The sequence below is a fragment of the Cucurbita moschata genome, unplaced genomic scaffold (genome assembly GCF_002738365.1).
Source record: "Cucurbita moschata cultivar Rifu unplaced genomic scaffold, Cmos_1.0 Cmo_Scf00030, whole genome shotgun sequence".
NCBI classification, from domain to species: Eukaryota; Viridiplantae; Streptophyta; class Magnoliopsida; order Cucurbitales; family Cucurbitaceae; genus Cucurbita; species Cucurbita moschata.
The window spans coordinates 1,231,337-1,244,180 of record NW_019268546.1 but is presented as its reverse complement, the minus strand read 5'-3'; the positions used below and the strand labels follow the sequence as shown (position 1 = coordinate 1,244,180).

Sequence of the window (12,844 nt, the reverse complement as noted above, 5' to 3'; positions counted from 1 at the left end):
GGCTTTGGCCAAATAAATGTTTTTTTTTTTTTTTTTGGTTGGGGAGTTGGAAAAAAAAAAAGGTTTTTTGAAACTGTATATATTCATAAATATATAATGTGTAAATCAAATATATAAGAATTCGGGTGCTTTTCCCCCAAAATTAAAGTTTTTTTTTCTTCTTTTAATGGAGATGTTTGTTCAAGAAATTAATTTACCACGCTTAGGAGTGTTCATATGGTCTGAAAACTCTCCATCTAAACCCTAAAGATTTGGTTGGATTATGTTGGATTGACTTTTTCTCGTATAACTTTAATTATAATTCAATTCAAATTTATCCTATTTTTTAGATTATTATTAATATTAAAAATATTTGATGTTTGTAATTATGTAACTAAAAAAATATTTTAATATTTAAATTTTATGAGATTTTAATTATTAATGTAAAATATATTTTAAATAATTAAAAAATGTACATGAGAATTCAATCGAAAAATAAAGAATTGAGTTAAGTTAGATTGTGAATCCTATTCCCGTTACTTAGGTCACCAACGCAACTAACTCAAAATTTTGAGTTTGTTTTAAGAAAAATTTCAAATAACTTTTTTTTTTTTTCAAATTTGATTCCGACAAGAACCACCCATTTTTGTGTGGTTTTTAGTCGGTTTTCATTTAATATTTTAATAAATTGTTGTATTTTTTGGCATTAAAATTTTAATTGTTTGGACATTTTTGGAAATGAAAAGAGAATAAAATTTTGATCCATCCGACCATTTTAATATGAAAGAATTTTTTTTTCTCAAACTATTGGAATAATTACCATTAAAAAAAATTAATAATTATAAGGCTTTAGGGCATAAATTCCAACAACATCACCGATTCATCACGGTTCAAATAGTCCAGAGAATTCATTAAAGATTAATTAGAGATTTTTTAACCGTCCCCATATAGTCATAATCACGTGGAAATGACTCTTGTACTTGCCAATTATCTTGATACTATGAAGATTCCTTTCCCTCACAATAACGTTATTGTTGGAGATCCTCTAAGCAGTTATCACATAATAACTTGATGGCAATACATATCTACTGAGACAGTTAAGATTGAAATCGACTAATCTTAATCGATTTCTACCACGGTTCTTTCGCCAAATTGAAGTCTCAAAACCGTGGCCCAACCTTCACTAAACCAACACCACACAAAAAACGAACAAAAACTCCACCAAACACTCATGAATTGATCAAATGTCTCTAACGACTATCAGTTTAAAAATTGAGTTTCTAACGACCAAAACTAACACGATCCATTCGATATTCTTTCCGATCTTCATCGGGAATGACATAATTACTATGCTTGTCACGCGAAATCGAGGAAGAAGGCACTTAATCAATTTTCTCTCTAATATCTTTCCAATATTCTTTCCAAGTGGTCATTTTGTAATAGTGAGATTGAACTTTCTCTTAAGGTTTTTAAAATAAGTTTGTTAGAAGAGGTTTCCGTTTGAATGAGACGATCTAATACCTGATAAGACAAAGATTCATCTGCAACATGACTAGGTTACCGATTCAATTTATCTTAAATTATTTCTAAAAGTTAAAACTATCCCACAAAAACTAATAGTCTTTTTGACATGTTTTGTCCTCACTCCATGTTTCCTACTAAAATTTTCAAGAGATCACATAATATATATATATATATATATATTAACTATATATTATTTTAAAAATTTATGTGACAAGATATTTTGCATTTGACAACACATTTTCAATGGTAGTTACCATGATGTCTTTTAGTTTTCAATTAAAAAAAAAAAAAATCAAAATTTATTGAACGTGGTTTGATGTCTCTAAGATTAGCTCATAAAAAGTTTTCATTTTCTGATAATGTTCTTGTTAGAACATCATTTGATAATGTTCTTGTTTCTGAAAAGAAAGAGCAAGAAATGTATTAAATAACAATCCTGAGTAGGTTCTTTTTTTTTTTTGTTGGTTTCTCTCAAGACCAAACAAAGTATAGTTGTACATAGTAGCTCAATGCTTAAGTCGACAATGAAAGTATATATGATTTGTACACATAAAAACATCGCGATATAGGTTTCAACGCACAATCAAACGTCAAAAGCTAGGACATGAAAGCTCCATTACTGTTAGGGAGGCAGATTCAGGCAACGGATACCACACGAGGAGGAAAACGATGTGGAACAAATCACTTGTATTGACCAGGTGGCTGATGCAGAGGATAAGCCGGTGGCGGATAGTCTTCAGCACGAGGAGGAGGTGGGTAGCCTTGAGTCGGGGGAGGAGACGAGAAGCCTTGACCTGGGGGAGGAGGCGGGTAGCCTTGAGCCGAGGGAGGGGGCGGGTAGCCTTGAGCCGAGGGAGGGGGCGGGTAGCCTTGTGTTGGGGGAGGGGATGCGTAGCCTTGAGCCAGGGGAGGTGGCGGGTAGCCTTGAGCCGAGGGAGGGGGTGGGTAGCCTTGAACATATGGAGGGGGTGGGTGTCCAAAGGGTTGTCCATACATCGGAGGAGGATATCCGACTGGACCGGGGATCGGTTGATTGATCCGAGACATCTGCTGTGTAGGAGGCACAGCCATGGCTGGTTGGGGTCCAAACTTGCCATCCCTTTTGTCTAACTCCATCTTGTGTTGTGTCTGCACTTCTCAATGGTAACATCATCAGAAAAGCATAACACTGATTCATATTGTACTGTAATACTATGGTTTTGCAACAGAAATTACAGATACTCCCATATAGAATTCAAGTATCTCACACAAGCAAGCAAATAATTAGTAGCTCCATGATACATTTCAAGAAAATTTCTAAAAAAATAATCAAGAAAATAAAAGGTGTCGAAGTTTGATTAAGAGCCATGTTCTATCAAGTTTGAGAGTAAGAGCGTTTAGATGATGGGAATGTTAGAAACCACGAACCTCCACAATGATATGATACTATACAAGTTGAGCATAAGCTCTCACGGCTTTACTTTTGGTTTCCCCAAAAAGCCTCGTACCAATGGAGATGTATTCCTTACCTATTAAACCCATGATCAACCCCTTAATTAGCCAACGAGGAACTCCTCTCCCAACAATCCTCCCCTCGAACAAATTACACCATAAAGCCTCTCCTAAGGCCTATGGAGCCCTCGAACAATCACGGGGCTCGACTCCTTCTCTAGAATTCAAGAACAAAGTACACCCTTTGTTCGACACTTGCGTCACTTTTGACTACACCTTCGAGGCTCACAACTTCTTTGTTCGACATTTGAGGATTCTATTGACATAACTAAGTTAAGGGCATGACTCTAATACTATGTTAGAAACCACGAACCTCCACAATGGTATGATATCGTCCACTTTGAGCATAAGCTCTCATGGCTTTGCTTTTGGTTTCTCCAAAAGACCTCATACCAACCATGTAATTACTCGATGTGGGACTCCTCTCCAAACAATCCTCAACAGAAAAGAGGATGTAGAAACCTGGGTTTGGGTAGCGCTCCGTTTACTCGTGAGTTTGTGATTTGGAACAAAATGGTAAGTTTCATAAGCTAAAGTTTACGTAACCTTCATGAGTTTGTGAGTTATGAAAGTCCATATAAAATGTGGAAAGTTATGTTTCATGAACCTAAGTTCATGTAAGTAGAGATTTAGGCTAGCCATATGAGAAAAGAAAGAAAATCCATATACACCAATTATAGGTAGAAATCTTTTAAGCTTTTTAAAAAATCGGGACATACCTGCATGCACGCACATACACTGCAAAACAAAAGAGTTCAAAATTCTTAAAAGAGAACTTTAATGTCAATATGAGTTAAGAAGATTGAATGCAACCCCATACCTGCAGTACACAAGGTTAGATAAACAGGTCACTATATCCGAGGCTTCTTGAAGCTCTTCACTTCCAAGCAAGCAAGCAATTATGGAGCATATGCAAGCCAGTTGTGAGAGGCACAACATAAAGCCCTACAAAGTAAGACAAACTTGTTAAAGGGAGAAAAGGCCGAGGCACAAGCAGCTTAATGAACGAATGGTTTGAGAGAGAAGACGACACGATGATGCAGTTATCACACTCAGTTGTCTGTATATTGAACTCGTCTTGCAACATGAAACGTGTTGATGCAACTGAATTCGCAAAGCAACAAAAAACCTGAAAAGAACACACAATTCTTCAAACTAGATCCCATAGGAGAATAAATGAATGAAATGATGTTTAGATAGCTAGAGGATCAAAGGGGACCATGGTTCTCGATCGATAAACGAACCTCGGTGCATAGACAAGCTTCAGGGCAGTGGCCTTCTCCACATTTGCCACTACAAGGCATGTAACCACCACAGCATTTGTATCTATGATAGATTAACCAAAGGATTCAGCAATGGTACACACTTTATCTTGTGGTAAAATTACAAACCTTCGCCGAAAATACCTCGACATATCGTCATAAAGAGCTCGTTTTCGCAGAAGGTAAGAAGCACATGGGGCACTTTTCACACAATCAAGAAGCATTATAAGAAAAACCATACCAAAATACTCTAGAAAACTCAAAAGCAATAAAAAGCGAATACCGTTTTGAACATTATAAAGCAAGCATACATCTACATTCTTTTGAAGCCATATGAAACTTGCAGAATATTACATTGCATTAAAGAACTAAGAACACAAATGCTCATAAACATAGCGAAGTTTTTCGACTCCTGAAATCGGAACTACGATTGAGAAGAACTCATCAGAGAACAAACACCTTACCAGAATATAGAAAAGCAACAATCTGCAAAACAGAAGAAAAAAAATAAAGAAATAATCAGCGTATTTATATGGTTTGGGAGAAAATTGATTGGTCAAGCAACATCAAGATATTTAATAGAATAAACAAATTAAAGAATACCCTGTAGCAAATAAACCAATAGCCGCCATTGTTAACCCTTTGGAAAGGAACAGAGCTAGAGAAAGGTAAAAGGTCATAGCAAGCAAAATCAAAGATGAATCGATTTCAGGTAATTTTTACCCTATCCCATCAACGAAACAGAGTAAAAGAAATCAAGTACGAACACAAGATTTTCAACATTCTTCCCTCTCAATCGATTAATCCAAAAAGATAACCAAAATCGAACAAGAAATTTCAAATACATACAAGGCGTATTGGCAGAAATGGTGCCCGTGAGATCCGTATGCCAGAAATTTCTGTAATCCTGACGAAGCTGCATTTTCTCAAGGTAATCGGCATGCGACGCCATGGTCAGGTTGCGGATGAACCACTTCAGAAAGGATTCGAAGCTAAATCTCGAAGATCAATATGGAAATCTAAAGATATTCACAGTCAACAACGGAGCTTGCACGTTCAGGTTTCTTAGCGGTCAAGGAAGAAGATGAAGTTGGAGGTTTTTTTTTTTTTTTTTTTTGAATTGTAAAGAAATTTTGATAATGAACTCTGGAATTTGTTGTGTTTTCCGCAAATTTTGATGAGACGTTTGAACAGAAATTCCAAATGAAAATTTGTCTAAAAGAAGAAATTCCAAATGAAAATTTGGTTTCATCCGTTATCAAATTATGTTTGTATAATATATATATATATATATTTAGAACTTTTTAAAAATTATTTTTACTTCTAAAATATTATTAAATTCTTTTTCTTAAAATACCTATTTATCTTTATTTCTAAAATACATAAATTATTTTTTCTAAAATGTACAGGACAACCAGTACGTACAATTATTGAGTTTTGACTGTCTTGAGCTAATAATGATCAAACACTATCTCCTTTTGTCATACTATGTTGTTCATAGCGAAAACCTTCGTATTTGCCAATATTCAGCGCTTGTGTAAACAACTCTGCCATTTGATCATCTGTCTTGATCTCCCACATTTCGATTTCTTTCTGTCTTGATTTCTTTGTTCAACGCTTTCAATCTGCTAGGCAAACTGCAGATTGGTTGTCGCAGCAATGATATGGTATAAATTCTCCATTAAGAGTTTCAACCATGTACTTTTTTTTGTTGTTCCGGTTGCTGCTCTGTACTTTACTTTTGTAGTTGACAATGATACCGTTGGTCATCTTTTGCTACACTAAGAAATTATCTCGAACAAACTTGAAAATATACCCAGTGGTTGATCTTCGAGTATCGTGGTCTCCTTGCATAGTTAGCATCTTACAATCTTCACTTCTTTTGTACAAAATACCATAGCGTGAGTCGCATCTAAATGAGACTTTTTTATATCTTGCATATATCGACTCAAAACTCCTACTGCATAAGAAATGTCAAGCCGAGTTAAAGTTAGGTAAATAAGTCTACCTACTAATTGTTGGTATATCGTTTCATCATTCAACTCTTTACCTTTGAGTGCATAAATTTTGATATTTGACTTCTTTGGTATTGAAACTTACTTGCACTGAAGCATGTCGAACTTCTTAAACATATTTTTATATGCTTTGATTGACGAAGAAACATTCTTCATATGTGCGATCAACATCTAGACCCAAGAAGTGTTTAAGCTCTACTAGGTCTTTCATCTGAAAGCGTATCAATAAATTTTTTCTTGTTTGATGAATTTCTCTTTCACCGTTTCCATTGATGATCAAGTCTTCCACGTAAACCAATGGTATTGCCAAATTTCATTCTCGTTCTTTGATAAACATGCTTGAGTTTGCATATGCAACTAATCCATAGAAATCTCTTAGTGCTTGCTTGAATCCATACCGAGCTTTTCTAATCTTATATACATGATTAAGATTAGTTGTATTCTCTACTCAGGATTGTTGGGAAGGATCCCACATTGGCTAATTTAGGGAATGATCATAGGTTTATAAGTAAGGAATACATCTCAATTGGTATGAGACCTTTTGTGGAAGCCCAAAGCAAAGCTATGAGGGCTCATGCTCTAACGAGACAATATCATACCAATGTGAAGATCTCTAATTCATATCATGGTATTAGAGCCATGTCCTTAATAGGATTGCTGAGGATTGTTGGGAGGCTGTCCCACATACTCTTTTAGCGGATTACAGAGGTCAACTGTACTTTTGACCCAAGGACTTGCTTTAATGATTATATCAATGAACTTTGAGCTTAAGGTGAAAGATCTAATTACAGAGATCAAACGAACTTTGACCCAACCTAGTTCTTTTTATGAGGGACAAACAGGAGAATTGATCCTGAAAGCGGGAGAACGACTGACGCTGCGCGAAACCATCACAAAGGTTTATGTACAAAGAACAGGCAAACCCTTATGGGTTGTATCCGAAGATATGGAAAGAGATGCTTTTATGTTAGCAAAAGAAGCCCAAGCTCATGGAATTGTTGATGTTGTAGCGGTTGAATAAAAAATAGCGGGGGTTAATCCTATTAATTATTAATATCGAATATAGAAGTAATTCATAATCATCCGGTTAGGATTGATCTAAACCAACTCATTATGTATACAATTCAACATGCCAATCAGAAATATCAGAAATATCACCAAATCGCTCTTTTTTTTTACAGACAAACCAAAGATGTTTTGTCTTCTTTTGATATTCTCGGAATAATAAAAACGCTTTCTAGACCTTGGATATGGAAAAACACAAAATTGACTATTTCACCAACTTGACCTACCGTACATAAGAGTGCAACTCTAAGTCTATAAGAGTGCAACTCTAGGTCTATAGGTCTAGAGTACATAACTTGTCATTCATGGGCTTCCCATGTCAAGTTTATTACCAGGCACAATTACTGTATTCTTTGTACTTTTTCTTATCATAATTTCCTCTTAGCTCACTTCATTCCCTTGCAATTGCATCAATAAATACCACTATTTTTACCACTTCTCATACAATCGCATACCTCTTAGCTCGCCATACATATGATCAGGTCGAAAGCCCATGCATGCATCAAGGGCCTCGCGTGCACGTCAATAGGTCATGTGTGCCCATCAACCTACAATTGCGCACATGTTTCAACATGCCACGAGTAGTCATTTCAGGCCCAACAATGCATACCTTCACCGCCCATGTTCCGCCCATGTTCGCACGCCTTTGCAGTTATTCACTGGCTCGCCCAGGCACAAAATCTACCCCGCACACATCCATTAATGTATGTTCAAACCAAGACGATGTAACATTCAACCCACCAACCTCATGCACATCTCGAAAGCGCGCCCAAGCCAACATCATGCGGTGCCCAACCCACCAAATCCTTGCACACCCACATGTGAACGCCGTCGTGCCCAACAAGTGTGCCCACCAGCCCACAACCACGCTCACCAGTAATGTTGTGACTTGTGCTTAGGAGGTCCATATATCTAAAACGTTGCCACATCAAATCTCATAGTATCTTCATGTAATTACAACACTGAAACCAATTCCAATAGTTTTGCTTTATGGGTAATTTCAAGTTGCATTCAGCTAAATTGGCAAAATTGGGCAAAACTTCTCTCTTTATTTAAGTGAAAAGAAGCTACATTATCGAAAAAATATCAAGAAATAATATGAAAAAAGACGAGGCTACTCAATATCCGGGAAACTGTGGTGGTGGTGGAGATGCATATTGGAAACCAATGTTTGGTGGTAGGATTAGATCTTCGAACGCCGGTGGTGGAGAAGCGCCAGGAGGAGGAGGAGGAGATGCGGTCGGAGGCGGTGGAGATGCGGTAGGAGGTGGGGGAGAGTAGACTGGTGGCGGTGGAGATGCGGTAGGAGGTGGGGGAGAGTAGACTGGTGGCGGTGGAGAAGCGGTCGGTGGTGGGGGAGAGTAGACTGGTGGCGGTGGAGAAGCGGTCGGTGGTGGGGGAGAGTGGACGGGTGGCGGTGGAGATGCGGTCGTTGGCGGTGGAGATTCAGTCGTCGGCGGTGGAGATTCAGTCGTCGGCGGTGGAGATTCAGTCGTCGGCGGTGGAGATTCAGTCGTCGGCGGTGGAGATTCAGTCGTCGGCGGTGGAGATTCAGTCGTCGGCGGTGGAGATTCAGTCGTCGGCGGTGGAGATTCAGTCGTCGGCGGTGGAGATTCAGTCGTCGGCGGTGGAGATTCAGTCGTCGGCGGTGGAGATTCAGTCGTCGGCGGTGGAGATTCAGTCGTCGGCGGTGGAGATTCAGTCGTCGGCGGTGGAGATTCAGTCGTCGGCGGTGGAGATTCAGTCGTCGGCGGTGGAGATTCAGTCGTCGGCGGTGGAGATTCAGTCGTCGGCGGTGGAGATTCAGTCGTCGGCGGTGGAGATTCAGTCGTCGGCGGTGGAGATTCAGTCGTCGGCGGTGGAGATTCAGTCGTCGGCGGTGGAGATTCAGTCGTCGGCGGTGGAGATTCAGTCGTCGGCGGTGGAGATTCAGTCGTCGGCGGTGGAGATTCAGTCGTCGGCGGTGGAGATTCAGTCGTCGGCGGTGGAGATTCAGTCGTCGGCGGTGGAGATTCAGTCGTCGGCGGTGGAGATTCAGTCGTCGGCGGTGGAGATTCAGTCGTCGGCGGTGGAGATTCAGTCGTCGGCGGTGGAGATTCAGTCGTCGGCGGTGGAGATTCAGTCGTCGGCGGTGGAGATTCAGTCGTCGGCGGTGGAGATTCAGTCGTCGGCGGTGGAGATTCAGTCGTCGGCGGTGGAGATTCAGTCGTCGGCGGTGGAGATTCAGTCGTCGGCGGTGGAGATTCAGTCGTCGGCGGTGGAGATTCAGTCGTCGGCGGTGGAGATTCAGTCGTCGGCGGTGGAGATTCAGTCGTCGGCGGTGGAGATTCAGTCGTCGGCGGTGGAGATTCAGTCGTCGGCGGTGGAGATTCAGTCGTCGGCGGTGGAGATTCAGTCGTCGGCGGTGGAGATTCAGTCGTCGGCGGTGGAGATTCAGTCGTCGGCGGTGGAGATTCAGTCGTCGGCGGTGGAGATTCAGTCGTCGGCGGTGGAGATTCAGTCGTCGGCGGTGGAGATTCAGTCGTCGGCGGTGGAGATTCAGTCGTCGGCGGTGGAGATTCAGTCGTCGGCGGTGGAGATTCAGTCGTCGGCGGTGGAGATTCAGTCGTCGGCGGTGGAGATTCAGTCGTCGGCGGTGGAGATTCAGTCGTCGGCGGTGGAGATTCAGTCGTCGGCGGTGGAGATTCAGTCGTCGGCGGTGGAGATTCAGTCGTCGGCGGTGGAGATTCAGTCGTCGGCGGTGGAGATTCAGTCGTCGGCGGTGGAGATTCAGTCGTCGGCGGTGGAGATTCAGTCGTCGGCGGTGGAGATTCAGTCGTCGGCGGTGGAGATTCAGTCGTCGGCGGTGGAGATTCAGTCGTCGGCGGTGGAGATTCAGTCGTCGGCGGTGGAGATTCAGTCGTCGGCGGTGGAGATTCAGTCGTCGGCGGTGGAGATTCAGTCGTCGGCGGTGGAGATTCAGTCGTCGGCGGTGGAGATTCAGTCGTCGGCGGTGGAGATTCAGTCGTCGGCGGTGGAGATTCAGTCGTCGGCGGTGGAGATTCAGTCGTCGGCGGTGGAGATTCAGTCGTCGGCGGTGGAGATTCAGTCGTCGGCGGTGGAGATTCAGTCGTCGGCGGTGGAGATTCGGTCGGAGGCGGTGGAGATTCAGTCGTCGGCGGTGGAGATTCAGTCGTCGGCGGTGGAGATTCAGTCGGAGGCGGTGGAGATTCAGTCGTCGGCGGTGGAGATTCAGTCGTCGGCGGTGGAGATTCAGTCGTCGGCGGTGGAGATTCAGTCGTCGGCGGTGGAGATTCAGTGGTCGGCGGTGGAGATTCAATGGTCGGCGGTGGAGATTCAGTGGTCGGCGGTGGAGATTCAGTGGTCGGCGGTGGAGATTCAGTGGTCGGCGGTGAGGATGGAACTTGATGATGATGATGATGATGAGGTGTGGATGGAACTTGATGATGATGATGATGATGATGGTGATGATGAGGTGAGGATGGAACTGGGGGCTCGCCCGATTCTGAAGTTGGTGGCTGCCTACGAACCCGTCCCGGATGGGTCGGAGACTGACTAACTGGATCTTCACCACAACCTCTACACTTCACCGACTTCATCATAAAAGAGCTACAACTCTCAGCATCTCTTTGCTCCGGGCGATTGGGCAAACAATTATGAACATCACCAAAAATCTTTTTTGAATCCTTAGATGTCACACACTCTCCATCTTGCTGATTAAAATAATTAAAGGAATAAGTAAAGTTATCCAAATGAGGTAATTTACATATCTCTGCAGAAACAGAGCCCCTAAATTCATTGTAACTAACATCAAGCCACTGCAAATTCTTGAGCCCCGATAACGCAGGCAACCAACCAGGAAAGCTATTGTTGCTGATATCAAGCACCGTTACATTGACAAGCTTTCCAAGCTCGACTGGGAGACAGCCATCGAGGTTGTTGCCAATGAAGAGAACTTGCTTAAGGCTGCTCATTTGGCCAATGGTTTTTGGAATGCAGCCATGGAAGTAGTTGTACGCAAAGGACACAACGGAGACAGTGGAGTTTCCAATGGTATCCGGGATGAAGGAACTGAATCTATTGTTATTTAAGAATATGGCGTCGAAGGTCATAGTGAAGAGTGCCGGTGGGATTTCTCCTTCAAAGTCGTTGAACCTAAGATCGAGGTACTTAGCAATACGCCAATAAAAGACAACCTCTGGAAAATGGCCAACGAACCGGTTGTTACTGACATCAAACTCAAACATGAGAGTGAGCTTAGAAAAGCTATGAGGAATTATCCCACAAAACCTATTAGAGTTAATATGGAACAACGCCAAATCTGTCAAGAGTCCAAGCTCAGGTGGCAAGTAGCCTGCAATGTCAGCATGGTTCAAATCAATGCCAGCCACAACCTCAACAGTGGAGTCATCAAGCGCCGTAGTACAAAAAACGCCCCTATAAAGACAAACATCATTGCCAACCCAATTTTCAGTGAAGTTATATGGGTCAGAATACATGGCGGCTTTCCAAGCTTTAAGGGCAACAAAAGCCTTCTTCAACCTCTCATTTAAGAAAGTTTCTTGAGGATCAACTTCAACTTCATATTTATAGTTATCTGGGAGTTCATCGTGTTCTCTTATAGCCAAAAGTTGACGACCAATGAGATACGAAACTTCAGCTTTCGTGACAGCGAGGGAGACCGATGGGAGAGTGAAGACCACAAAGAGGAGGAAGAGAAGAAGAGAAGCCATTGTTAGTTGCTTTGTTATTGGGAGAGATTGGAGCCTTTTAAAGAGTTTAGTATGGAGTTTGAATTTGTTGTTTTGTGGGTTGGGATTAATTGTAGGGTTATTTGTGGTGTTGAGAGAGACTTAGTTGTTTAAAAATAAGAGAAAGAAGGAAAGAATCCTTCTAATTCAACACTTGAAAACTCAAATTTCAATACACAAAATTTACACCTTATTATTAATATTTTAAATATCAATTTAATTTAGATTGCTATTATTATTATTATGATTATTATTTTACAATATTTTTATATTACTTTGTAGAAAATATTTGTTTTTAAATTACTTTCACTCCATAGAATTAATTAATCGTGTTTCGTTTGTTATTGGTTAAATTTGTAACTAGCTACGTCTATTTTACGTGTAAGGACTAATGATATGAACTAAGAATGTTGTACAAATTATTTTAAAATTCTATTAAATTTGAATTCAAGTTACAATCAATTTCACGTCTTATTAAGTCTAAATATTTTAATATTCTTAGATGGTTACAAATCTCAAACCGAACTAGTACATTCGTTGGTACACGGTTATGCTTATAAAATATTGTTAGTTAAGACTCACACAAACACAACGTCAAAACCGTATCTAATATATATTAATTATTTTAATATTTGATGTATAAAATATAATAAATATATTATTCTTTTTTTCAATTAAATGAATTGAGGACTTTATCGACTTATTATAAGCTCCAATCATACAAATTTAATTTTATAAGTCTTTCTTTTACGAGTTG

General features: G+C 40.8%; 2 protein-coding genes across 5 annotated transcripts; both read right to left on the bottom strand.

Moving 5' to 3' along the window:
* Window positions 1-1,908: 1,908 nt before the first annotated feature.
* On the bottom strand, window positions 1,909-5,481 carry LOC111464171 (leucine-rich repeat extensin-like protein 2). Its single transcript, XM_023108253.1, has 8 exons — window positions 5,106-5,481; window positions 4,721-4,742; window positions 4,401-4,457; window positions 4,239-4,320; window positions 4,028-4,123; window positions 3,815-3,939; window positions 3,714-3,732; window positions 1,909-2,631 (listed from the first exon to the last, which is right to left on the bottom strand). The coding sequence occupies exons 1-8, from the start codon at window positions 5,206-5,208 to the stop codon at window positions 2,185-2,187; spliced, it is 951 nt and encodes a 316-aa protein (XP_022964021.1). The 5' UTR covers window positions 5,209-5,481; the 3' UTR covers window positions 1,909-2,184.
* Window positions 5,482-8,365: 2,884 nt separating this feature from the next.
* LOC111464553 (pollen-specific leucine-rich repeat extensin-like protein 3) lies at window positions 8,366-12,236 on the bottom strand. 4 transcript variants are annotated; one of them, XM_023108798.1, is made up of 2 exons: window positions 10,735-12,236; window positions 8,366-10,623 (listed from the first exon to the last, which is right to left on the bottom strand). In XM_023108798.1, exons 1-2 carry the CDS (start codon window positions 12,067-12,069, stop codon window positions 8,455-8,457), a joined length of 3,504 nt encoding a protein of 1,167 aa, XP_022964566.1. In that variant the 5' UTR covers window positions 12,070-12,236; the 3' UTR covers window positions 8,366-8,454. The 4 variants fall into 4 exon arrangements, with proteins under 4 accessions (XP_022964566.1, XP_022964570.1, XP_022964568.1 ...); XM_023108802.1 differs by having other exon boundaries at window positions 8,366-10,476; window positions 10,771-12,236; XM_023108800.1 differs by having other exon boundaries at window positions 8,366-10,627; window positions 10,775-12,236.
* Between the last annotated feature and the right edge of the window lie 608 nt (window positions 12,237-12,844).